We start from the raw sequence: 25,732 nt of genomic DNA on the forward strand, positions 1-25,732 counted from the left end.
ATGTAAGGATCCAGAGAAAACAAAATAGATTTGTGTATTTGACCAATCAAATAAAGTTTGGTCAATTGACTGGTCAAATATTGATCAAAAATTGTAAAAGCCAATCAGTCCAAATAATATACAGAAAAAGCACATTTTTTTCCATTAAGATATGTGTTAAAAAACAATAAAATATCATATTTCTGTGAAGAAGACTACCAAAAAATGTAGTTTTTTGTGAAATTGTTATAATCTTTGACCAGTCAAAAATATGCAGGCAATTGACAGGTCAATTGACAATATTTGACTGGTCAATTGGCTGGCTTGCCAACCCTAAAACAAAATATATTCCATGTCTACAATGCATCCATCAGCACTCAGATGAAGGGGTTAAACCCAGATGTCCCTTAACATTCTTCCTCCTCATCTTCCCTGAACATGAAAAAGAGTGGCTCCTTATGACCAAAGCAGAAATAGGAGGAACAGGAGGAAGAGCATAACAATATCTCAAGACAGTGTCAACAATGAAATGATTTAGACTAAAAATCCTGGTTCTTATCTCTTTTAATTCACATTTTTCCCACTATTTTGAAATGGGGGAATGGTCAGACCTGAATCCAAACTTCAGCCCCTGTCTCTGTAATGGGTCAAATTCAAAACACCAGTTCTGAAGATTTGGGCATGAATCCATCACTAATAGTAATCGATACTAAGAGTATCTTCTGTTTATAAAGCACCTTCCACACAAAAGGCTTACAAAAAATGTTTCAAATGGTCCTTCCCATATGTGTATGTGTGCACACACACACACACAATGCCCCTTAGAATTCAGCCACAAAAAGGTGGTAAACGAGTCAGCTGTATAGCAACAACACATGATAGTTGATGGGATAGGTATCTCCAATGGCACATGCAAGATGACTAAAACAGGCAGGAAATATATCTCCACCAGAATTTGACCAGAACAATGGGAAAAAGGCAAAAAGTACCATACCCTAGTCAGAGACCACAGGTGTTTTTAGCTCTTATCCAGAAGACAATACAGCCAGCCAGGGGATAGGACAAGGAGTAATGATCTTATACTTCAGCAAAGGAAATTTAGGTTGAATATTAGGAAGAGGGTGGTTAAACTTTGGAACAGATTACCTTGAGAGGTTATAGGATCTCCACTGTTGGAAGTTTTTAAGACCAGGTTAGACAGACACTTGTCGGAAATGGTTTAGACTGGGCTAATGATCCTACCTTGAGCCAAGAGGTGGACTACATGGTTTCCTGAGGGCCCTTCCAGCAATACTTTTCTATGATTCAGTAATAGTAATACCCCCTAAGATTACTTCAGATTTTGCCTTAGATTTTTTTGGTTACTACAAAAAATCTATCAGCTGCAGTGGGTTCACTGTTCAGATAATCAGGAAATATGACAGACAAGTGCAGCCAAAAGGCACTTTACTGGTACATTTTGTAACGATCTCTGTTGGAGCCACCAGGCACTGCTGAAATAATAATAAGGGTGATAAAAGATTTTCAATCACTGAGAAATTAATGTTCTATTGATGTTAACCCATAGACTGAGGTTAAAAGCTCCCCTGATAACTAAAAATATAGCTAAGTTTTAATGAGAAGATACCTCCTTAAGTGTCATGTAAGAGCTAGGAATATTATTCTCTAAGTCTGCTGGTGTAACAGTGCAGGAGTGAATAACTGGTATCTTTCCACTGTAATTCCACTTGGCCCCAGTAAGGGAATCACAGACCTGACACAATGTCACTTATGGGCTATGAATGCCAAATGCTCATTGGTGCTGACTTCCCCATCAGAGGTTGCTAAGGGCTAAAGATCTGATCCAGTAAAGAACTTAGACTCCTGAAGCAGGACTGAAGCAGAACTGAGGTGCTTAAGGGCAAAATTACAATTCCAAAAAGCTTTCTGCTCAGTTGTCACCTAATTGTGGAGGTGCCTAAGCTTACTCAACCCCTCATACTTGACTGGAAAATTCCTCAGGAGTCTGCCATGCTCCTTTCTGGTCGTGCTCAGAACTGCTCCAGCTTGAGTGGCTAGTACCAGTTTTGCACCTAACCATAACTAGTACCCATAAAGTAAGCATTTCTTCACTTAAGTCCCTAGGAGGCTTGATCTGGTAGGACACACAAAGCCAGGGTTGGTCTCCTTACAAAACAGACTTGCAGATGTCATTATCTTAAGATGTGGCTGCTGCTAACCTCAGTTTATATATAACCCAGTGGCTAAAGCACCCACCTAGGCTAAGCTAAGCTTATTTTTTCCCTGCCATGATGAGGTTTAAACTCACATCTCTACACTCCAAGTAGCACTCTCTTAGCCATCAGGATACAATATAGGCTGGACAGAGGAACCCTCTACTCATCCAATTTGAACCGTGCATGGTGGCAGCAAAGAATCCAGGACTCCTTCGCCAGGGAGGGAAACCTGATTGTGTAGCCCTAGGGCGAGGGCACTCAGCTGGGAGTTCTAACACTTACTCCCAGGATGTTTTTCTGTTTTCCATCCAATGACTGTTTAATGTCAAATGTATAAACAGTCCTGGGAGCAAGGCCTGGAACCCAGGACCCCTCTGCTGTTGAGTATCCCAGCCACTCCGGCTCAGCCATCAAGCTCCTTCTTTCTGGCCTACAGAATCCAGGAAAAATTCCTTAGCTATGAATCCAAGTTTGCCATGGGCGCTGCCCTGCAGCCAACAGTTAAGCACTTAAGTCCCAGAGAGAAATGGGATTTTAAAGACACCTCACTCTTCTGCATTTTGTACTCACTAGTTTATGCGATGCACCACTCGGTGCCTGTTGTGAATCCCATTTGCAGTTGCCCACCCTTTCCCCATGCACTGTCTAGGTTGCCTGAGCACCTAACTCAGGGTTCTGGATTCTACTCCGAGGACAATGCACCCATGTCTTTTACTGGATCAAGCCTTAAATCCATAGGGGGACTTCATACTTCTCTGTCACTTTAGGAGCCTACGCTGAACACTGAGGCCCCACCAAGAGCCTCCAAACCCCCCTCAATTACTGCTAGCCTCTGGGCCTGATTCAGTTGGCATTTTCAGAGCCTGGCTAACCTGAAGACAAGTTAGCAGAATTGCTGAATCTTTCCTTAGACCCCTATAGCTTAGTGACTGTCACTCACCCGGATGTTGAAGATCCAGCTTCCAATAATCCCCACTGATCCTGATTTGGAGCAGAGACTTGATCCAATATATTTCCTGACTCTCAGATGTGTGCTCTACCCACTGGGCTTGCTAGGGTATTATGGTGAGGGGCCCTGTCAGTCTTACCTCTTGCAATGGTTCCACTTGGATAAAGCAAGAAGTATCAGCTAGGGCAGGGTTAGATAATTCACTGGCTGTGTCTATATGGATTGGTCAGTGCTCAGGGTGAGGGAGTTGTGAAGCCCTGCCCTGCATCAGCTGGATCCTCTTAAGTCTTGTCTATTCCACAGCGACAGTAGGTGTTTATAGACATGCTCCAGGAGGCTAGAGGGGGGCACTTCAATTAGCGCAGATCCAAGAGCTGCACTAATTAAAAGCATCACGTATATCAGTGTCCTCGCACTGAAAAATGGCAGCAGGGCACCTTGAACTAAAGCTTGCTGAATGAGCTTCAGTTTAAAGTGCCCCGCCACCATTTTTCAGTGCGGGGATGCTGATACATGTGATGCTGGAGTCTGCTCTGACATGCTGGAATTACAGCACGTCGGAGAAGCCTCCCTGCACATGCCTAGGAGCCCAGTGTGTCCAAGTCAGGCCATGCCTGAGCAAGCCCTCCCCAGAGACATGCTCCAAACCTGGATTTATGCAAGCAAAGCCATATACTGTTGCCTCTTTGTAGCTGCTCTCAAGACCTTGGTGTCTGGCAGGCATGACAGCAGTTGCTAAGGAGGCCTCCTGTGGAGTATGTCTGTGGCAGCAGACAGGTGACTCCTGCTTGGGAAGGGTCTGGCTGAGACACAGTGTCCCATGGTGTGGATAAGCCTTCAGTCTTGGGCATGGTAAATGGACTGGCAGGGATGTGCCTGGAGCTGCTTCTACCACAGCTACAAGTCAAATTTTCAGCTGGTGGTGCACAGGGAGTGGGAAATAGCTAGAGAGGCTTATTTCTCAGGTTGCTCATAAGCACAGTCCGAGGCATTGCCTCTGACCCAACGAACATATAAAGTGAAACAGCTTCCACAGGAGAGATTGGCAGACACTCCCTCCAGCCAGGAGTGGGACAGAAAAAACACTTGACTAGCTAACTCAGGTGGCTTCCAGCTCATCTTGCTGGCTCCTGTTCTTAGGGGTCTAATTCTTCCTACAAGTTATGGAGAATGGGGCTACCGCACTCAGACTGAAAGGTTCCTCTGCCTGGCAGGGTGCCTATTGAAAAGCCCAAATCCTTTTGTGCAGTCAGCTTCATAGGATAATGAAATCCTTCTCCAGGCTGTAGGATATAACATGTCCCTGAAAGGTATGGCAGGGCTGGAGAGTGAGCAGGCTGTGAGGAAGCCAGTGTCTTCCCATGGACATTGAGTAGTGAAGTTAACACAGTGCATTACAGCTGTGCTGACAACATCTGCTATGGAACACACAAGGGGCTCTCAGGCTCATGCACACTATCTTATTCATGTGAGGATACAACCTGGTTCTCTGCCTCAATGAATGGACACAGACTAGGACCTTGGAGCTCTCTCTAGCTTTCTACCTTTGAGAGTGGCTTTCAGGTATTTCCATACAGATCTCTCTAACTCCTAGCCTGCACTAAACAGTCAAGGAATGGATTGCTGTCTGCTCTCGGTTGCTCTACAAGGCCATTATATTTGTTCCTCACCACTTGCATACTTAAACAAACTGCTGTGGAAACAGTCACTTGAGGAAAGGAACCTAAATTATCTGCCTCCATGTCTACCTCAGCTGAAGTGTACAACCAGTTATACAGAACTTAATAATACTCCAATGTGATAGGGGTTTTGTTATATTTAAATATTAGCTAGTACAAATACATTCACATAATGTGAACAAATGGCGCAAGGATAGGTAAAGAGCTTGCGGATAAGTGGAATTTAAAAAATGTTTTCTAAGTCTCACAGGCTAATTTCTTATCAAAAGAGACCAGGCACATGAAGACAAATGTTCACAACGACCTGGGGATACTACTTATCCTTCTCACTCCAAGTTGGCATAAGGTACCTTGTTTCTAAGGAACAATGAGCAAAGAAACTGAGTTCTAAGAGGAAGTGGCGGCAGGGGCCTAGAGATAGCCCCACAGTGATGATTCTCGGTGTGTGCTGTCTGGTAAAGACAGCAGGAAAGGTGGCTTGTACAATTTGCAAGGATATGAGATTAATATACTACTGAGGATCTTGTTCCTTGGTGTCCTATTCCTCCTAGATATCATTCAGACCTGAGGGTTCCCCTAGTTGGCAGGGTGCCTAGAAGTTTTGCTTTGCTTAAAATCCACTTGACTGAGGATGGTTTAGTCAGGGATGCTACTCCCTTGAGCAAAGGGTTGGACTAGATGATCTTCTGAGGTTCCTTTCAGCCCTACAATTCTGTGACTCTATGCTGATTCAGGTTTCCCCTTTTATGTGATATGGGAAAACTGTTACTTGATCCAAACGAGCCAATGGGGATATATTGGGAAAAGGATAACATGAAAGAGTTAGAGAGACAGACAGGAGTCACTTACCCTCACTCCCATGAACCTGTCCCTGAGAACAATCCATGAAAGCAAGAACACAAAAGCTTTGTTGCAGCAGAACAGCACGGAGACATCCGTCGTGTTTATCTTCTTTATTGCATGTAAATACAGGTAGTTTGTGAGTGTCCAAAGAACACCAAAGGGTGCTGCCTTGGTAAAAAAAGCCTTCAGAGTCAAGCCGTTGTCTCCAAAAAATTGGCAGCACTCCCTAAAACAAGGAAAGAAAAGCAATGTTATTATAGCTAAGTGGCATTCATACTTTGTATTCATAAGAAAGCTCTTGGGGGGCGGGGGAGGTACCAGTAATTTCAGTCTAGTGCAAAAGCCGTCACTTGTCCAAAAAAATAATGAATCGAAAAAGGGATTATAAATATGAAAAGGGCAGCTACATGAGAGTAAGGAGAAAAGTGGCTCAAAGTTCATAATAACAACAATGATAATAATGGGCTTGAACATAGTGCTTTTAATCTATATGCCAAAGCACTTTGTATCTTTGTTCTCAGTGAACACATATGAAAACTAGGACACAAATAGGTTCAGGAACTTATGCATAGCTATCCAGCACATTGGTGGCAAAACTGGGGCAGAATCTATGCCTCCTGACTACCAACCTTTTGGCCTTATCAATCATTGTACCATGCTGCCTTGCTGATCAGCAAAAAGAGAACAGGTGGATAGTTATGCAGGGTTGGCTGGAGGCTCACCAAAATTAAATTCAAGGCAAGGCCTGTCCATCAGACAGGTGAAAGGTGCTCCTATTATCAAGGGCCCACCCTGGGAAGAGAGATTGGCCTGTGACTAGTTGAACGGCTATTGTAGAGAAAAGGGGAAATGGTAAGGCCAGAAGGGATGAAACAACTGGATCAGTGAACAGTGACAACTGGCATGATGATATCTGAGGAAGACAGAGATTGTCAGTCTGTGGTACACTGATGTTTGGTGAGGACAGCAAGCCAGAAGGAGTTGTAATAATGATTGCTGGAGGTAAGTAATCATTGCTGGAAGTAAGGAGCATATGCTTTGAGGGATGTGGATGCACTCAAACAACAATGCTAGGGATTAATATGAAGAATGCTGGAAATTCAGGAAGTCAGGGGTCTTTAGTACTGCTCATACGATTGGAAAATGAATGTGGAGGGTTTGTTTATGGTGCATTTGGCAAGAAATGATCAAAGCAAAGGAGGAAGATTGAAGAGCACTTGGGCATTCACTTGAGAAGGATGGAAGGAATGCAGCAAGAGAGGGAGAGCACACAGATGTGGAGATACTGGCAAGGGATAAGTCATGGATGGTGGAAAGTGAGGCGTTATAAATGTGTTATATCAAATGCCATGCTGAGAATTGAGATAAGGGCTATAAGGGAAGGAAAAGATAGTGCACAGGACTGAAAACATATGTTCAAGATATCTTCTGTGGTTCTAAATTAAAAGCTGGATTCAGTCAGCTTCTTTGTTACAGCAGAACCAAAACGGCATGCTCCAGCCAAACTATTTGCATAGAAATTCAAGAATACAAAATAGAAACGCAAATATCTGTAATATTAAGAACACAGTTTGCAGTCTAATTCAAACTATTCACATGGAGTAAGTACAGACCTTCAAAAAGCCTGAGCCTGAATTGATTCAATCTTTGTAGGTTAGTCTAACCTGCATAGATTGAACCAGGAAGCAAGTGAATTGACATTCACTTTTGATTCTGGAAATGCAGGCACATGCCTGCACTGGCTCAAGCTAGAAACCAGGGGGACACTAGAGCAAGCCCCCCCTTCCCATCAGGTTTCCCAGATTTCCCAAAAGATGCCCATTTCTTCAGTTGTTTGCAGCCCTTCAGTTTATAGCCTGAACATAGAAAATTTGTGACCAATAACATCATACTTTCAGACTATTATATATGCAGGTCAGTTAGTTGTTATTCACTTCTCAACATCTAACCATGTGGCTGGATTCATAAGTACCTTTGCTCCACTTTGATCAATTTGTTCCTAGAGATAATTTAGTTCTAGTTGGCAGCTTGCTGGATCAAATTCATCTGCTCTTACCTGTCATTGGAAATCCTGTAACTGTAGCCCTGGCTAATGCTTATATGGAAGACCACAATGAAATCCCTGGTGTCATGCATGGAAGCCAAAGTATCATGGCTGATTGCTAGGCCATATGAACTGAATGAGTGGCATGAGTTTATTTGGCTTCATTGCCACTGCTGAGCTGACAGATGGGAAAAGAAAGTAGGATTCGGTTATCATTTGACTCTATTCAAACAATTCAACATCTTAAGGCCAGGGGGTGCACACTGAGGAGGCTGACTGTTGTGGAGGTCACACCAGAGGAGGCCAAGGACCCCCCTCATCTGCCCAGCTGCAGACTGCCCCCAGCAGCAGTGGGTGGGTGTCCTCCCTGCCCCACCCCCCACACCATGCATGCAAGGAGGGCAGGAAGTGAAAGCTAGGGAAGGTGTGTTGTGGGGGAGGGGGGAGGAGAGTCTGGAGATCTCCACTGGAGCAACCACTGGAGCCAGGAGAGGAGTGGCAGCCTGGGGCCACACATTAACTTCTTATGGGCTCTATGTACTTCAGCCCTGATATGACCAATACAATAATAGGTCAAATGTGCAAAATACAAAGTGAAAAGGAAAATTTCACCAGAAGTGAGCAATTCTGAACCCTGCTTTTGAGGAGAGGGTTTTCAGAAACTACATGCTGGTGATCAGAAAGTTGTACACATGAAGCTCAAGCCGGGAAAGTGAAGATGGCTGTTTTATACAAATGATTCACTTTTAGTAAATACTCCTCTCATGCCTTCTCATAACTCACTTAACCTCCCCTGTCTATTTGTTGATACCAGAGGCTTATCCCCAGTCACTTTCCCTTTCTGCTTGTGGCATCAATAAACCAAACTATGTAGGATGGCTCAGAACAGCTCAGAATGTACTTCTGCCTCCCCAACCATGTGACAACCGGGTCTGGGTTGAATCTTCTGTAGGTATTTATCTCCTTGCAAAGTGATCATAAAAATGCATCCATGCTATTAGGCAGGGTTTCAGACAGTCATTTTTACAAGTTCAAAGCAGTAGGAATCAGGCCAATTATGGGATACTAATTAAAGAAAGAAACAAGTAGATGAAAGATTAATATTGTTTAAAAATGTAAGGAGATATTGGTGGGAAGAAGGCTTAGGAGCAATTCTTTTTCTCTGGAGCATGTTATTTAAAAGCTTTATGTAAGTGCAACACCTTTTAATATGATTATGTTTTACTTACTTAGCATGCAATTTAGGCAATAGCCATTTTTGGTTTAGCTTATTTGGGGATGTGCAGCTCCTCATGTTTGGAAATGTTTTTGATGAGCTGGTTGTGTTATTGACAAGCATCATGGGGCTCAGTTAAACTGCCATTTGCTGTGGTAATGAAGATATACATAAAAAAAGATTATGAGGAAAACAAGTGTGATTGCACTAAGGATTATTAAAGGAGCAAACAATTTAGGCAGGCCATAAGCAGTTATCTATCCACAGGTCTGTCTTAAGCTTTTCTGTGGCGCTCCTCACCATAATATGTAAGAGCAATTGCTGTATGGGATGTAATGGTAGTTACAATGCTAACCCCAACTGACACTATAATTTTCCCTGAAGAAGGAAGTAAGGAGGAACATTATTTTCTGGCCTAGTTTTTTTAGAGCACTCACCTGGATTTCACTCGCTACTCAAAGGACCATCGATGTATTATCCAATGAATGTTTAATGTAACTAAATTATAAGTCTATATTACAGAATGCTGTCAGCATAGCTAAATCTATTAGCGGGTATGAAAACGTCACACATCTCCATTGATAAGAGACTGAGAAAACAGACAGTAGAGTGTCCACTTATGGCTTTTTGGAGCTAAAAGAAGGGCTTGAACAAATGAGAGAGGTTTTTGTTTTCTTGATGGGCTGATAAACACAGTGTTACTCTCTGTGTAACTCCCTGCTGTTTAAGTAAATGCTGTGTAACTCCCTGCTGGCTCTGTCACTGGTCAGGAGCAGTGGGGCAGGGAGGGGGAAGGGGAGGAACCCCTCCCTAATCTGAGCATCCTGCTGGAGCCTCACCACCCCCCCTCAGCTCAGCACGGTAGAAGGGAAGGGAGGGCTGCTCTAGTGCTCCTCTGGCATCTAGCCTGAGCCCCTGCGAGCACGTGCCTATGTTTCTTCAGTCCAGAGGGGATGTCTGTACAGATACAAACTGGTTCAGCCCAGCCAGGCTGGATTAACCTGCAAAGACTGAATCAATTCAGGCTCAGGATTTTTAAATGTCTGTCCCTAGCCACAGTGTACTTAAAGCAAGGTTGTAACCTAACCCAAGTGGCTGTCCTAATCATTGGTGTTACAGATCATGTTCAATCCTACTTCCTTTTCCTGGCTCAGTGAATCTTGAATTCTTTTCTGCACCATGGGACGGCTTAAACAAGAGAGGTGGAAGGTCTTTCTTCTTTACCATCCAATAGCCTGATGATTAAGGTACTTAGGCTGCCTGTATATGTACGTGGGGATGGGGTGGGGGACATTTTAATTAGAGCAGTTTCCAGAGAGCCACTCTAAAACACCCACAGCATGGGCAACTGGTGCCTCCTGATCCTGGGGGGGCACCAGCAGCTGCTTGCCAATGGGGGGGTGGGCAGCAGCCAATTGCTGAAGTGCCGGTGGCAAACCCAGAAGTGCCACCAGTACTTCTCTTGGCACCCCCACATTCTTGGGGGGCCACTGATCAGCTGTTACTCCCCACTCCCCAACCATTGGCAGCCAATCTTAACCCCCCCCACCCCATAACCCCCCTATGCATCACCTATGGCTCACAGTGTCACGTGTATTCAGTCCTATGTGTTCAAAAATGGCTGTGGGATGCTTCAACTAGAGCTCATTAGGCTTAATATTTAGGTAGGTAGGCAGCCAGGCAGGCAGATGGACGGATAGATGATACCAGTGTGGAGCCAAAGGGTTTCACTGTGGGTTGGCATCTAACCCCAGAGCCCCAACCCTGCACTGCCTTGAGTAGTCACACCAGAGCAAAACGATTCACTCGCACAGGTGTAAATGATAACATGGTCTGAGAATGAGGTCCCAACGTTGTTGCAAAATTGGTAAAGAATGGGAGTGCAACAGGGGGGTTCCTGGGCTTCTGAAAAGATCGATGCTGCCTCTGTTTAGGGCAGTCTATCCTAATCTCACCCACCATGCTTTTGATGTAAAACAAATTGATGTAATGAAGGAGGCTGCCCCATTTGTGGCCCTGGTGCCTTCGACTAAACATGCAGCTCCAAACTGTCCCTATACTGTGTCCCATGCCTTCCAGATGGCATCCAAATTCACTACTTCCCCGGCCCCTTACTGAACCACACTTGACTTCTGGCCCATGTAGGCCACACTTACACACTGGCCCCCCCACTGACCCATACTTTCACACTTTAGGCCTCAGGTCCCTCTCTGGATCCTGGCCCTGGCCCCTCACTGGCCCTACACTGTCTTCCTTAGGCCTCAGGCCCTACTCAGTGGGCCTTGGTCCCCAGTAGGCCTTGGTCCCATAGTGATTTTCTGTCAGGGTGTGCCCCATTAGCATTTCTCCTCCACGGGGTCACCCACAAGGCAGTGGGCGCTGAGGCTTTCTGATGCCATATCCTTGCCTTCCCCTGGAGTGGCCCATGAGTGGCATTTCCTGGAGACTGCCCCCACACTAACCAGCTGCAGTAGGGTGCAATTTCAGATCTTACCCAGGACCAGCGGCAGGCCACCCTGCCCTGTTGAGCTCTTTCTTGTTCTCCCTTGGGGTATACCTCCTCCTACCTGGAAGACTTTTCTCTTTTCTGGCCCCTAGTTCTTCTTTGGGCTCACCATAACCCTTTGTTCAGCCTTATGTCGGTTCCTTGCATTCTGACTTTCAGGTGGCTCTACTTGTCCCATTCATATGGGTTAAGATGGTTCCGCCTCCCACATCTCACCGGTGGTCCCCCACTCTAGAGACCTTTGCCTGTCTAGGCCTGGCCCCACTCCCTGACTAGTTGGCGTGCCTGGCCCTCTATGGCACAGTGGACACCACTGCCCTTTGGCCCTGCCTGGGCCAGTCAAGGTGGTACAATGCCTCCCTGGCCATCTACCCTCTTACTCAATCTGGGCCTCACTCTCAGAGCCATAAACCCATACACCAGTCCCAGGGCCTCAAGCTCCTCATGTTCTTCATTCTCAGCACTTTGCTGGTACCCCTTTTGCCTAGCACAGTTCTACTCATGCCCCTGGCCTCTGAGCTCCATAGGCTTATTTTATTTCATCTGTTGGCTTGCTGCCCTGGCCAGGCAGACCACACTCTCTCCAGGAAGCCAGTTCTACTCTCTGGGGGCCTGGTTGCATGACCCCACTCTCTCCACCCCAGCCAGGCTAGGGACCCCTCAGGGTCCCCTGGAACCTCCTTCATCCCCAAGAGTTCCTATCCTTTCCTCCAGGTTGTTCCAGGAGCTGCAGTTCTCAAACTGTGTGCAGTAACTCCTTCAGCTCCCCTGATGTAACTGCCAGCCTTGCCCCCAGGGTCTCAGCTTATACTCTGTCTGCCCAGCCCCCCTCCAATCAAGCAGACCTCTGCAGTCAGGTGACTACCTAATTCAGCCTGAGCCCACCTGCCAGCTGCTCCACAGTCTGCCCGATGGTCTTAAAGTGGTAGGCACTGCATACATAAAACGCTTTCCTGTGCAGTAGAGCAAATTACTGAACAATAAGCATCTGTGTCTGCACGTACAGACCCTTAATGTGCAGTAATTTGCTCTACTCAGCAGTTAATTTGCTACTGCAAATGCAAGTAGCAAATTAACTGCTGAGTAATTACTGTGCAGTAAGGCACATGTACACAGCTGACTGAAAGCAAATTTTCTCCTCATCAGACAGGCAGCAGGGGGCAGGAGATAGCTCTCTATCCCCAGAAACTGCCTGCTTCTGAGATGGGTTCTGCCACTGGAGCCTGGGCACCGATAATGTCCTGCTGCCTTGGCAGGAGGGAGCTCCCAGCTCCCACTCCATGATCACAGAGCAGGGTCAGGAAGCTCCCTGCACGAGCAGAGTTCCCCGCCCAGCCTGGAGCTGGCTGGGACCAGCCCCTGCTTGGGACAGTTCCTGGCCAGCTCTGGGCTGCACAGGGAAGTTTGGACCTGCAGCCTGGAGGTGGCTGAGGACTGTCCCATTCTGGGCAGTCCCCAGCCAGCTTCAGGCTGTATGCACAGGCTTCAGGCTTTCCTGCACTGTCTGAGGCTGGCTGGGAGCTGTCCTGGTCAGGGGCAGGTCCCAGCTCTGCAGATTTTGTCCAGTCCCATGCTCCCATGGGGTGATTGAGGCAGGGTGTTTGGGAAGAGCTGCAGGCGAGGGGCAGGTCCCAGCCCCCTGTCCCCTACCCTGATCTGTCAGTGGGGCAGCTAGAAGCAAGCCCCCAGGTGAGCCCCCACTGAGTACCATGGGCTCACTGCTAGCTGCCCCATCAGTGAATAGGGGCAGGGGGCTGGGACCTGCCCCCCTCCTGCAGCTCTATCCAAGCTCCCTGCTCCTGATCGGGGAGCCAGGGCCAGGAGCTCACTGCTGCTGGGGCAGAGGGACATTGTCCCCACCTGGGCTCTGCCACTGGTGTTTGCCTCAACAGCAGGCAGCTCCCAGGGGCAGGGAGTAATCTCTCAGCCCCTGCCAGGAGACAGCTGTCTCCTGGCCCCAAGCTCCTTGTCAGCATTTAGGCTAGCACCCAGGGAAAACTTGGAGCTCCCTCTGGCAGCTACAGGGGGCTGATGCAGGTCCAGAGTGGGTGGGAGCAGGCTGCTGCCAGGACCAGAAAATTTCCTCCCATGTCAGAGGGTACCAGCAGGCATTGGGGGAGTCCCTGTTCCCCCAAGCAGTACCAGGAGTGACTAGAAATAACGGTCACAAGCTGGCAGAGGGTAGATTCAGACTAGATACCAGGAGGCGCTACTTCACTGTCAGGGTGGCTAGGATCTGGAACCAGCTTCCAAGGGAAGTGGTGCTGGCTCCTACCCTGGGGGTCTTTAAGAGGAGGCTAGATGAAAACCTTGCTGGGTCGTTTGACCCCAGTACTCTTTCCTGCCATGGCAGGGGGTCGGACTCGATGATCTGCTCAGGTCCCTTCCGACCCTACCAACTATGAAACCATGAAATGGGTGTGCATGTAGATGTCTACCCAGGTAGGTTTACTCCAAAGTAAATTATTCTGGAGTAAACCCATCCAGCAGCCTATGCACATATAGATGCACCAAACAGTAAGCATCTATATATAGCATACAATATTCAGAAGATAAAAGGAGCAAATAATTATTGTATTCAGGAAACTAGAGCTTCTGGATCAAACAGTTTTTAAATTAGGATATGCCATGTCAGTCTTTCTGCACTGAGAAGCGTGCTGATGGCAGCTCAAAGAGAGACAACTATTGATATACTTAGAATTGATTTCTATTTGCCTGCATTAAATAGATACATGCCATAATAATAGTGACAATGTTGGTCTCCCTAAACACTCTGAAATCCATTAAAGGAAGAGAGAGCAAGGCTGTCTCCATATAACAACAGGGATCTATTTGTGTTCTGGAGTATACAAGGGACAAAAAAACACTTAGCTAGGCTTGACTCAGTGGTAAATACAGCAAGCAAGAGAGCTGGCAAACTGTATAAAAGGGGAAAAACAAAAGAAAAAATGCCCGAAAGAAAGCAGACCCAAATTAATGGACAGATGGCAAGAACAAGGAAGCAATGAAAGAAATGTGTGACATATATCAAAGACATGCCATCAGAATCTGGCCCTACTAGTCCTGTCTTTACATTTTCCAGGTTACCCTAAAAATTTCAATGGGAGGTTCACCTCCAATATTTGCTGAATGCTTACTGTTTCAGAGGGGTTTTTTTTTCCTGCTGGGTTCATTTGCTAGATAATTTGTGAACATAACAATAAGGGAACACAATACAGGTAAGAACAGAATCAAACTGAATCTACTTAAAATATAAAAAATATTTCTATAGGATTTTTTTTTCAGCATTCACCTACATCTGGTCCTACTGTGAGTCTTAACCCTAGTGCATTAGGTTCACAAAGTAAATACACAGAAAAGTGCTGTGTGCTTATGAAATACAATTGCATTTAAATTGCTTCTCTGCATTCTCCCTTGAACAGGCGCTGATAAAAATAATAATAGTAATAGCAATAATAAAAATACTGTATAGTACTACTCAGCAGTGGATCTTCAAGCAATATACAAAGAGCATTCAATATCATTATGCTCATTTTACAGATGGATCAACTGAGGCAAAGAGAACTGGAGTCAGAATAGCTGCTTGAAAGAATGCAACATCAAACATAGGATTCATTTTTCTGATATTTACTTATAACTAACTCTTTTTTAATGGATGCTGTCTGTTCAGGAAAAAAATTTGCTATGAGGGTCTTTCTCAGCACCTCCCTGCTGAGCCATTCCATCATTTTACCTACTGCCATCACATTCCACAAAAGTGCCTACGGAGAGTTCGGGATTACAGGTCATTAAGAATGAGTCTGCTAATTGTACTGCGAGAGTACCAAGGATTTGTTTAGTGGGTTCCAATTCCTTCCCTCACCTATGTGTCTTCAACAAAAGCCTTACTCCTCTTCCCTCACCTTGGCTTCCTTCCTGTATATCCTGTGAGTCTCAAAAACAGTTCTTTTCTGCCTGTAATTGGTCAAACAGCCCCTTATCTGTTATGACACAGTAGTGCATTACATTGCATTGCATTGCATTGGGCATCCTGAGAAAGAACCTCCCTGGCCATGTGCTTGGCTGCTGCTCCTGGTCACATCTCTCTGCTGTTTCTTGGCTGAAAAGTGACCATCATATTAGTATAGTGGCCCTTGTGAGTGCTACATCTTGTACATATTCAGTCCTGTCTGTGTTGGAGACAAAAATATTTTTTTTACTTCTGTTAGCCCTGCAGAGCCAGCACAGCTGACAGAGAGCTGAATTATACACTAGCAGGGTTGCTTTTTAAATTCTAGTCCCTGAATTCTAGTTACAAATTAAGTGTAAGCTACTAAAGCATAACAGTAGCCTTTTGTAGCATGTCTAAATGATTACCATACACTAGGCCAGAGGTACCACTGCTCAACCGTGGTCTGTGGAGCCATGTCATCCAGCCTGCAGGGCTGACCCATGGTCTGGAAATTTGGCAGTGGAGGAGTAGCAGCAATGTTAATTGCCACTCCCTTGCTTCCAAATGTCCAGGGAACCCTGCAGGCTGGATAACGTGGCTCTGTTTGACAGATAGAGCCAGTGTGTGGCCAGGTCCAGGCATGTGGCACTGGCTCAGTGCATGACTGAATTGGGTTGCTGTGTGGCCATATTCAGGCATGCAGGACCAGGCCCATGGACTGATCCCATGTGCTGAACCTGTGCAGGATATGGCCCATGGACTGACCCTGTACTGCTTATCCAGCCCATGGGGCCACAAGGCTGAGTGCCACTGTGCTCAGTGGAATGCAGCAGTCAGGCCTGCCCTCTTCTGCTTCTCCAGACTGAGCTCGCAGTTTCCTCAGTGTTATTACTTCTTGTGCTTGGCTCTGGCCTTCAGCTTCCCTGCCACTGTGATGTCGCGCTTATTCATGTCCTGCTTATTAATTTCTCCCATGCCTGCCTCCACACCTTCTTTCCTGCCAACTCAGAGCATGAAGTGCCTTTCCTGAATGTGCCTTGAAGTCCCTCCCCTCTCCTTTTTTAAATGCTTTCTCATAACCTGTATCTTCTGTGACTAAATTTCCCAGGGATTAGGTGTCTTCCCACGGTTTTATTTTTTCTCTCTCTGTTTTAAATAATGTTCGACTCTACTGTGCTGCAAACTAACCTGTCCTGAAACACCACATTGTCATGTTGCTCACCTTCTTCCCTTCCTGTCTGTCTTGCTACTGCTGTTAGCCCCTCTCTTCACATCTTGCCTGATGAAAGGCTCTGACCATGCAACTGACAGCACATGGGCAGGCTGCTGCACCACTGAATGACAACACTGAAATCAATTCAGTTGTAGGGACCTTGAGACAAGGATCATGCCTTTTTTCTGGAAGCTACTTGACACACCCATGGCTGCTATTTAAAAAACTACAAAAATATGGTGCTGTGATGAGGCATACCAAGCTCTTTTCTGATCAGTTCAACAAGACCTGGCATCTCCACTAAGCCAGATCTGCATTTCAGAAGTGAGAAAAATGACTGAACATCAGTAGCAGATCTCTTGAAAATGTCTGATAAAAAAGCATGGATTAGATACAGAACCTTACACAGCAGTCAGTATATCCATGTTTAGTTGTGAAAGTCTTCTTCAAATTGTATATTTGCAGGCAGTCTTCTTGGATTATTTTGTGTGTTTTAACTTAAGAAATAGGTGCGCGCTCTCTCTCTCTCTCTCTCTCTCTCTCTCTCTCTCTCTCACACACACACACACATACACACACTACAATAGATCGCCTGTCATGGCTGTCACCCAGAGCCTGTGCCACCTCAGAGCCAGGATACCAGACATCCTACCTCGGCAGAAGCTGAGACAGCTAACTATTGGCAGGGGGGCGGACCTGACGTTGGCTGCAAGAATCTACAGGCTGGTTTTGCTGAGGAGATTCTGCTGTTAGAGGGGAACTGTGTGGGTTGCCATTCTTCTCTGGCTCAGAGGAGCCCAGGTATCACACATGCATTTTGATGCATCCTTGCAGAGGATGAATTCTTGTGTCTGTGGCAGGATCAGAGATGAGTGTGTACATTTATTTAAGGGTGTACCATGCACTGAAAATCATGTGAGGGCCCTTGCTTTAAATCTACACTGAGCCTATGCATGTAAAAAAGATAGAAAACTCAGTTTTTGCCATTTAGTAAATATGAAAACCTGACTGCAAAGATACAGAACAGGAACCTTGACAGTCCCACACTTACAACAGTACAATGTTACATCAGTGTAACACTAAGCAATTCTCATTTAATGCATTCATTTAAGTTTAATTCAAACTCCAGCACTGGCTAAATATCTTATAGACAGGGCCATGTCTGAGGTGCTGCTCTCAGGGTGTGGCTGAACCAAGGCCCCTTCAACATTTTAGACCTGCAGGTCCAGCTCTTAGTCTAAATTGTATCCTTCATATGTCCTGTTAAAGCTGGCCCACAGAGCAGTCTAGAGGAAAAGATATGTGGGAACAGAAGTAGTGAAAGTAAGAGAAAGCCTGATCCTGTAGGCTCTGTGCTGGGATGGAGGGAGAGTGGCTCTCTGGCTGCTGCTCACAGTGCAGCTTCTGCATTTTGCATTAGTCATTGGATAAAATGACTAATACCACACACCCAAGGTGGAAGCACCTTGGGAAGTGCCCTCCGCTGCAGAGTGGCAGACGGTCACATCCAGAACCAGAACTAGCTTGTAACACAGCAGTACCAGTTCTTCCAGTCCAGCTGGAGAACAGGTACGAAGCCCTGGCAACTCTGGAGGAGAAGGAAGGAGAGGAGGCAACCAGAGAGGAGGCAACTCCACACTCTCCATGATCTGAGCAGGCTGAAGGAGCTAAGCAGTCCAGGAGGAAAAAGCATTGAGTGACTGTCATAGGCGACTCCATCCTGAGAAATACAGAGGGCCCCATCTGTCGCCAGGACCCCTCGACACGCGAGGTCTACTGCCTACCTGGAGTAAAGATTCAGGATGTGAAGGGGATGATCCAGTCCGTGATCCAGCCCACAAATTACTACCTCATGGTCCTAATCCATATGGGTACTAATGATGCAGCCAGGAGAAGCCCTGATCGCCTGATGGCGGACTACCACGCTCTGGGGGGCATGCTAAAGGAGATAGGCGCACAGGTGGTTTTCTCTTCTATCCTACCAGTGAGCGGACGTGGAAGATGGCATGCGACGTGCATCGCAGAGACCAACTGGCGGCTTCGAGAATGGTGTCTCAAGGTGGGCTTTGGCTTCCTCGACAATGATCCGCACATCACGACAAGAGACATGCTCGGATGGGATGGGTTCCACCTTTCCCCTAAAGGTAAGCGTGTGTTTTCTTCTAGGTTGGCATATCTCCTCTGGCGGGCTTTAAACTAGGAAGGGGGAGACGAGGGTGGAGGAAGCCTTGGACTGCCAAATCAAGCAACACCCACAAGTACAGCCCAGCCTAGGCTGACGAGTGGAACATATACACAGGTAAGCAACAGGGGCCAGGGTAATGCTGAAAGTAGGGGGCCAGTGCACACATCCTCAGGAGGCCTCAAATGCCTCTACACAAATGCTCGTAGTATGGGAAACAAGCAAAAGGAACTTAACCTCCTGCTAGCTGACACCAACACAGACCTAGTGGGGCTCACTGAAACATGGTGGGACCCAATGCATGACTGGGCGGTGAATATCAAGGGCTATAGGCTGTACAGGAGGGATAGGACAGGGAGGAAAGGTGGGGGCATGGCGCTCTACATTAAGGAGGAATATCCATCCTCATCAATTAGCAAAGAGTCAGAGGAGGGGCACTCTGAAGTGCTCTGGGTTAGAATACAAGGCAGTCGAGGGGAAAGAGATTTAATGGTGGGGGTATACTACAGATGACCCAACCAAGGGGAAGAGCTAGACCAGGAGTTCTTAAGTCAGCTCACAGAGGTAGTTAGGTCATCATGGGTGACCAAAGGACGTGGTCATCATGGGTGACCTGAACTTTCCAGACATCTGCTGGGAAGAGCAGTCAGCCAGGTCTGACCGCTCACATAGGTTTCTAGCCAGAATGCAGGATCTCCATCTAACCCAGGAGGTGCACAGCCCCACCAGGGCAGACGCCTTGTTGGACCTGGTGCTGGCCACAGGTGACAACCTGGTGAGGGGACTACAGGTGCTTGACCACCTGGGTGACAGCGATCATCGCCTGCTGGAATTCACCATCCAGCGCAAGGTGGCAAAGGCCTGCAGCAAGGCAGCAGCCCTAGACTTCAGGAGGGTGGACTTCAACGAGCTAAGGAGAATAGTCGGGGAAGCACTGAGGTCCTGGAGGGGAGGGGAGCCAGGCGTCCAAGAAGAGTGGTCGCTCCTCTCTTTAGCTTCACTGAAGTCCATGGAAGGATACTGATTTTTATCAGCATGGGATCCAGCATACTCTGTACCTCTTGGAGTATACAGCGAGATTCCTAAAAGTCATTAAATATATCTTGAGGTGTCAAAATATATTGCTTCCCAAGCTTGCATGATCTGACATTACATTAGGATGAATATTCCATTAATTAATTTGAGCTTCTCTTACAAAGGAAACTTCTTCTTCTGAAAAATGTATTTATTTATTGCTATTTCACAAGAGAGACTGTGGCTAATTTAGAGGCATGTGATAAAATAGTCATTATTATGGAGAAGGTAAAAATCAAAGACTGACATTTGTGTGTTGGAAACACCTTAGAGGAATGGCACTGCGTGGGGCTCACCATGGGTCCAGAAATTTGGCAGCAGGGGAGTGGCAATTAATGCTGTCAGTGCTCCTCTTGTCACCAAATTTCGTGACCTGTGGACTGGATGCCGTGGCTCTGTGGGCTGATTCTGGCCCATGGGCCAAAGGTTGAGCACCACTGATCTGCTTTGGTGGCCCCTAATTTATTGCTTGGGTTGGTTTAACATTACTTGAATTCCTAGCAGATCAAAGGAAAAAATATTTTTAACATCTGTGAACCAGTAGCTGCTTTCAGTAGTGCCTTGAAAAATTTTGCCATATATTTAAGGTGTGATCCTGTTTGTTCTCAAAGGAATCTAAATTTAGGTATCTCAAGATTTAAACTCCAAGTGCCCGAGCCTAGGAGAGAGGTCCACTTTGATCAGGTTTATGTGCTGAGGAGGCCTATGGGATGATTAAGGTGCCTCCAAAAGGCAATACAATATGGCCAAACGTAGGCACCTAGGAGCATTATGTAGAGAATGGGGAGAGGTAGGTATGTGGTTATCCAGAAAACCTGAAGGCAGCTACATGGGTGTGTCTGAACTCTTGGCCTTTTCCAGGCGCCTGACTCACACTAAGCATTAGGTGCTTCCATTTGCAATGAAGAATGCCTAGTCTTGCCTCTGAAGGTAGAGGTGTTGCTGAGGTGAGAGTGTTGCTGGCCTTTTGCCTAACACACTAGTGGTTTGAGCATTTGCCCAGAAAATGAGAGACATGGGTTGTAGACTAGCATCATCCTGAGGAGATTTGAACCCTAACTCCCACTTCCTAGGACAGCCACGCTAGGCCTGAGTGAAAGCACTCTGTATCTGTCCTGTTACCAGGCCACTAGACAGCTATCCATGCAAGAACCATGAGTCTGGAAGGAGAGCAAGCAAGAGAAAACCTGTCTTTGTAACCTCTACACGTATCCCCTGTGGTGTCGTTGTTAACTGCGCTGTCATTTAGTATTTCCTTTAGGCGCAGTAACAGCAGTAACGGCAGTAACACCATGCTACAGTAATGCAGCATACTACAGTAACACGGTAATGCCATGCCAGCAGCGCATGGTTATTTTTAGTCACTACGTCACTGTAGTGATGCGCTATAGGGAGGGAGCATATTGCTACAGCAACGTAGCTGTGGTGTCACAGTTTTTGCCCACTGACACCAAGTTGCTGTAGTGCATTGCTATGGCAATGTAGCACCTCATGTAGACACACCCAGTGGTTACAGCACTTCCTTGGGAGGAGCCAGCCTTCAGTTCCACTCCTTGCACTGAGGTCATTTCTGGTTTGTAACCAATGGTTGTCTAATGTAAAATGCCCAAACAGCCTTAGGTGGAAGCATGAGCAAGCCTAACATCGTTGTCTAGTACTTAACAGCACTCTCCTGGGAGAGCTCAGGAGTCCTGGGCTCCAGGTCCTGCTGCCAGAACGGTTATTGTTTTTTAAGCAATGATTGCAAAACAAAGTGCATAATGGGCCCACCAATGACTGATGTGCCTCCCCAGCACCATGTGAGATCTCAGGAGAGTTTAGGAAATCCTAGGCACTTAAGATGAAGGAATGAGGGTTTTTGAGATCCAGATCAATCCAAATGAATGAATAGTGACCTTTTTTGAAAAAAGATAATATCCCAATGGGAAACCTTAGGCAGGCTTATGGGTATGAAGAGGCATTCTTTTAAAGTGTTAAGAAGTTCTGGGAAATTTGCAATGTTGTGGAAACAGGTTGAGATGTGCATAGAGCTGCTCAAGTGCCTGGTCATCCAGTGTCATAGAGCAATGGTGCTTGGACTCCAGCCCATGGGCTGAATCCAGACTGTGAGGCCACGTCACCCAGTGTATGGAGCTCACTGTGGGTTTGGAAATGTGGCAGCAGGAGAATAGTGGCTGCTACTTCTCCCCACTGCCAAGTTTCCAGACCCATAGGGAGTGTTGTGGGTTAAATGACAGAGCCCTGCATGCCGGATCACTTCACGGATGAATCTGGCCCAGTGGGTTGGGCTGGTGCACAGGATTGTTTTATGGCCAGATCTGGCATGTGGGGCTGAGCCAGCATGCTGAGTCACATCCGCAAGCCAATCCCATGTGGCAGCCCCGTGCTGGATCAGGCCCATGGACCAGATTGGCTCCATGCACTCATCTGGCCCACAGGGCTGGAAGGTTGAGCGGCACTACCATACAGCATGGTGAGAGCATGCACTGCCAGTGCACTGCAGCGAGGGAGCTGATGTACAGCAATCCCAGAATGCTTTGTGGGAGGGAGGGGGCATATGCCGAGGTCCCCAGGGCAGCTGAGCACAGAGGCAAGTGCTGATATACTGGCAACCCTGGGAGCCACAGCAGCCAGGAATGCCCCTCTACAGCCCATCACGCTGGGTGTGCATGGCCACAGCACACCTGTTCAGTTTCCACAGAGAAAAGCTTGTCAGTTCCCCTTCCCGCCTACCATGGATCCCTGCTGCCCATGCAGAAATCATTCTATTTTAGACCGGATTTTGGAAAGTTGTGAGGACGCCATAGAAAATAGCATTAGTCATGAGCTGATTCAGTTTCAAATATAGACAAAGCAGGTGCATAATTAAGGTTTTCATCTATCTGCAAAGGACAATTTTTGATAAAATAAGGGAAGGAGTTGCTGAAGTCACCTGGAGGGTGGAGTTCAGGGAAATGACTGCAGAGAAGACCTGGAATGTCTTAAAGTCCACTACCAAGAGGTCCACTGCATCTGCATGCCACACTTCTGCTGGCACAGAGTCAAAAACTATTACCACTTCCTCAGAGAACTCATTCAGCTCCTCTGCTGGCTGTTCACAGTACCATTTACAGCCACACAGTCCAGGCCCTGGCAAGCAGTCTTTGATTTGCCACCAATTCAGGATAGATAAGTTTACAGTGCTGAAGTGTCAGTGGCTATCCAGTGGGTGCTGGCACCACAATTCACCTGTCTCAGCAACCCATGGGAGGACAGTGGTAGGAGGAGGGCTCTGATGTTGCCTCTAAAGGAGTGGGGCTGCAGGAACTCCCCTTGTCTCAGTCACGGCCTTATAAAGTACAGCAGCCAGTCTCTACATCAAGCAGATGTGGACCTGCCAGCCATTCTATCACTTTGCAGGGCTCCAACACTTCTTCTGCTTCAGGATCAGTGCTGAGAAGTCTCCCCTTTGCCCTGTCCATGGCATTTGCTACTTGTAAAAGCCAGTTTGGGCAGTACCCAGAAACAAGTTCAAACACCCATGAATTCCTGCTCAATGTCTTTCCTCCTGGCTTGTAGATCACAAAAGAGGTATTGGTGTGACAGGAATAGATTTTTTTTGCGTGGCAGGAGGGCTTAGGAAGTGGATTTCTGCCATGTTCTTTGGGCAGAAAAGATTTTATCTTGTCCACAAGGAGACTCAGAGTTGAGCAGTGGGACCTTATGGCACCCTGTGAGCAGTAGCATTTGGGATGAGAGACAGACTCCCCAGGAACATGGCATCCTGAGATGCTGGAGGACCAAGCCATGCCCTGTGACACTGTGTAACTGGACAGGCATTACACATGGCATGTTGTTGCACTGTTGAGAAGTTGCTGTTGGAAATAGCTAGTGTTTCTTTTCAGAACTGCTTTTCCATGCAAACACCCTTGAATGGCTGTATGGTTGGTTTTTGTGGCACTACAAAGGTATAATTCTTGCTAAAAATGTAGCTTCTCCATACCCTAACTGCCTCTGCCTATATGACGGAAAGGAAGTGCCACAGTCTTGTTAACAAAAGGTCCCAAAACTCAAGGGTACACTTCAGATGTCACTAGTAACAACATTCCTTGTTACATGGCCGTGCTGTCCATTCATTTTTATGTCAACATATGCCACATTTAAAGTAACATGGAAAACGCATTTACATTTTTTACCCCCACTATATTTCTTTGAAGCATTTTGCTTTAACTCTACACTGTAAATGAGAAATTTCCCAAAGGGGGGTATAGGAACAACAACTCATACTGCAAGGGTGGCTGCACTCCCTGCTCCCTGCCAGCTCCCTACTAGTAGGCAGAGAGGCTGAGAGTAGGGAGCACAGCCACCTTTGCAGTATAGGCTGCTGCTCCCACACTCCCCTTTGGAAAACCCTGGATCTACTCCTGAGTCATTCCATTTCTCATACTCTTTCTCCCTTTTTATGTTTCAGCTTCTCATTTTCTGTATTCCCTGAACCTGTGTTCAGTCTCATTTTCTATTCTGATGTACTCCAGAAGCAGAGTAAAAACAGTACTACTCAGTACTGCTCAGTCTATAAAGTAACATTGAGGGAACAGCATTACAAGGAGAAGAATCCATTTTGAACCTCAAAGTGACCCTGGAGAGACTCAAGGAATCCTTTGGAAAACCCCAGCTCTTTGTTTTCACTTATTTTTAACTAGAGAAAAATAATAGAACATTTCCCCTGAAAAACCGCAACAGATCAGAATGTTTTTAACCCTGTGGATTCATCAGTGACTTGGATGAGGGGGTGAAAAGAACACTGTCCAAATTTGCTGATGACACTAAGATGTGGGGCGAGGTGGACACACTTGAAGGGAGAGAGAGGCTGCAAATAGATTTAGACAGACTACAAAAGTGGGCAGATGAGACTAAGATGGGGTTCAACGTAGACAAATGCAGGGTGCTGCACCTTGGGAGAAGGAATCCACAGCATACATACAGGCTGGGGAGTTCCCCTCTTGAAAGCACAGAGGCAGAAAGGGATCTTGGAGTCATTATTGACTCCAAGATGAACATGAGCCGCCAACACCAGACCGCAGCCAGCAAGGCCAGCCATACCTTGTCATGCATCCAAAGGTGCATCTCAAGCCGGTCCAGAGAGGTGATACTCCCCGTCTTATGTGACACTGGTCAGGCCGCAGTTGGAGTAGTGTGTCCAGTTCTTGGCGCCTCACTTCAAAAGGGATGTGGACAGCCTGCAGAGGGTTCAGAGGAGGGCCAGGACAGGCCCTATGAGGAGAGACTGAGAGACCTGAACCTGTTCAGCCTCAGCAAGAGAAGGCTGAGGGGGGACCTGGTGGCTTCCTACAAACTCATCAGGGGAGATCAACAGCAAATGGGTAGAGCCCTTTTCTCCCCAGCACCAGCTGGGGTGACGAGGAACAATCGTAATAAGCTGATGGAGAATAGGTTTAGGTTAGAGATCAGGAGGTAATATTTTAAGTTAGGATGGCCAAAATCTGGAACCAACTTCCCAGGGACGTGGTCCTCACCCCTAACTTGGACAAATTCAAGAGGAGGTTGGATGATCACCTGTCTGGGGTCTTGTGAACCCAGCATTCATTCCTGCCTCTAGCAGGGGGTCAGGCTAGACGATCCATTCAGGTCCCTCCTGACCCTAGCTACTATGAAACTATGAGGCATTGCCCTGGTTGGTGTCTGGCCATGCCCCTCTGCCCCCGCAGGGACAAGCCTGCAAGGGCTGCTTCCGCCTTTCCCCTCCAAGCACACCTTGGTTGGGGTCCCTGCAGGCCAGGGTGGTGGTTTAAACCCCTCCTCAATCATATTCAGGCCTGCTGAGGCCTGGCCACCCCCACCCCCACCCCCTCTCTCTCTCCATTCAACTACCCTTGGCCGCTGCAGAAGGGAAGGCAAGG

At 46.9% G+C, this 25,732-nt stretch overlaps 1 protein-coding gene across 3 annotated transcripts in view; it reads right to left on the reverse strand.

Annotated features, from left to right (window-relative positions):
* SLC35F3 (solute carrier family 35 member F3) overlaps positions 1–25,732 on the reverse strand; it is a 363,020-nt gene that overhangs the window by 21,013 nt on the left and 316,275 nt on the right. For all 3 annotated transcript variants that reach the window (XM_019527341.1, XM_019527343.1, XM_019527344.1), the window contains one exon: positions 5,673–5,892. In XM_019527341.1, coding sequence (XP_019382886.1) covers positions 5,673–5,892 — 220 coding nt within the window. The remainder of the gene's footprint in view (positions 1–5,672; positions 5,893–25,732) is intronic.

Source organism: Gavialis gangeticus, unplaced genomic scaffold (genome assembly GCF_001723915.1).
Source record: "Gavialis gangeticus isolate Ggan-Ray unplaced genomic scaffold, GavGan_comp1, whole genome shotgun sequence".
Lineage (NCBI taxonomy): Eukaryota > Metazoa > Chordata > Crocodylia > Gavialidae > Gavialis > Gavialis gangeticus.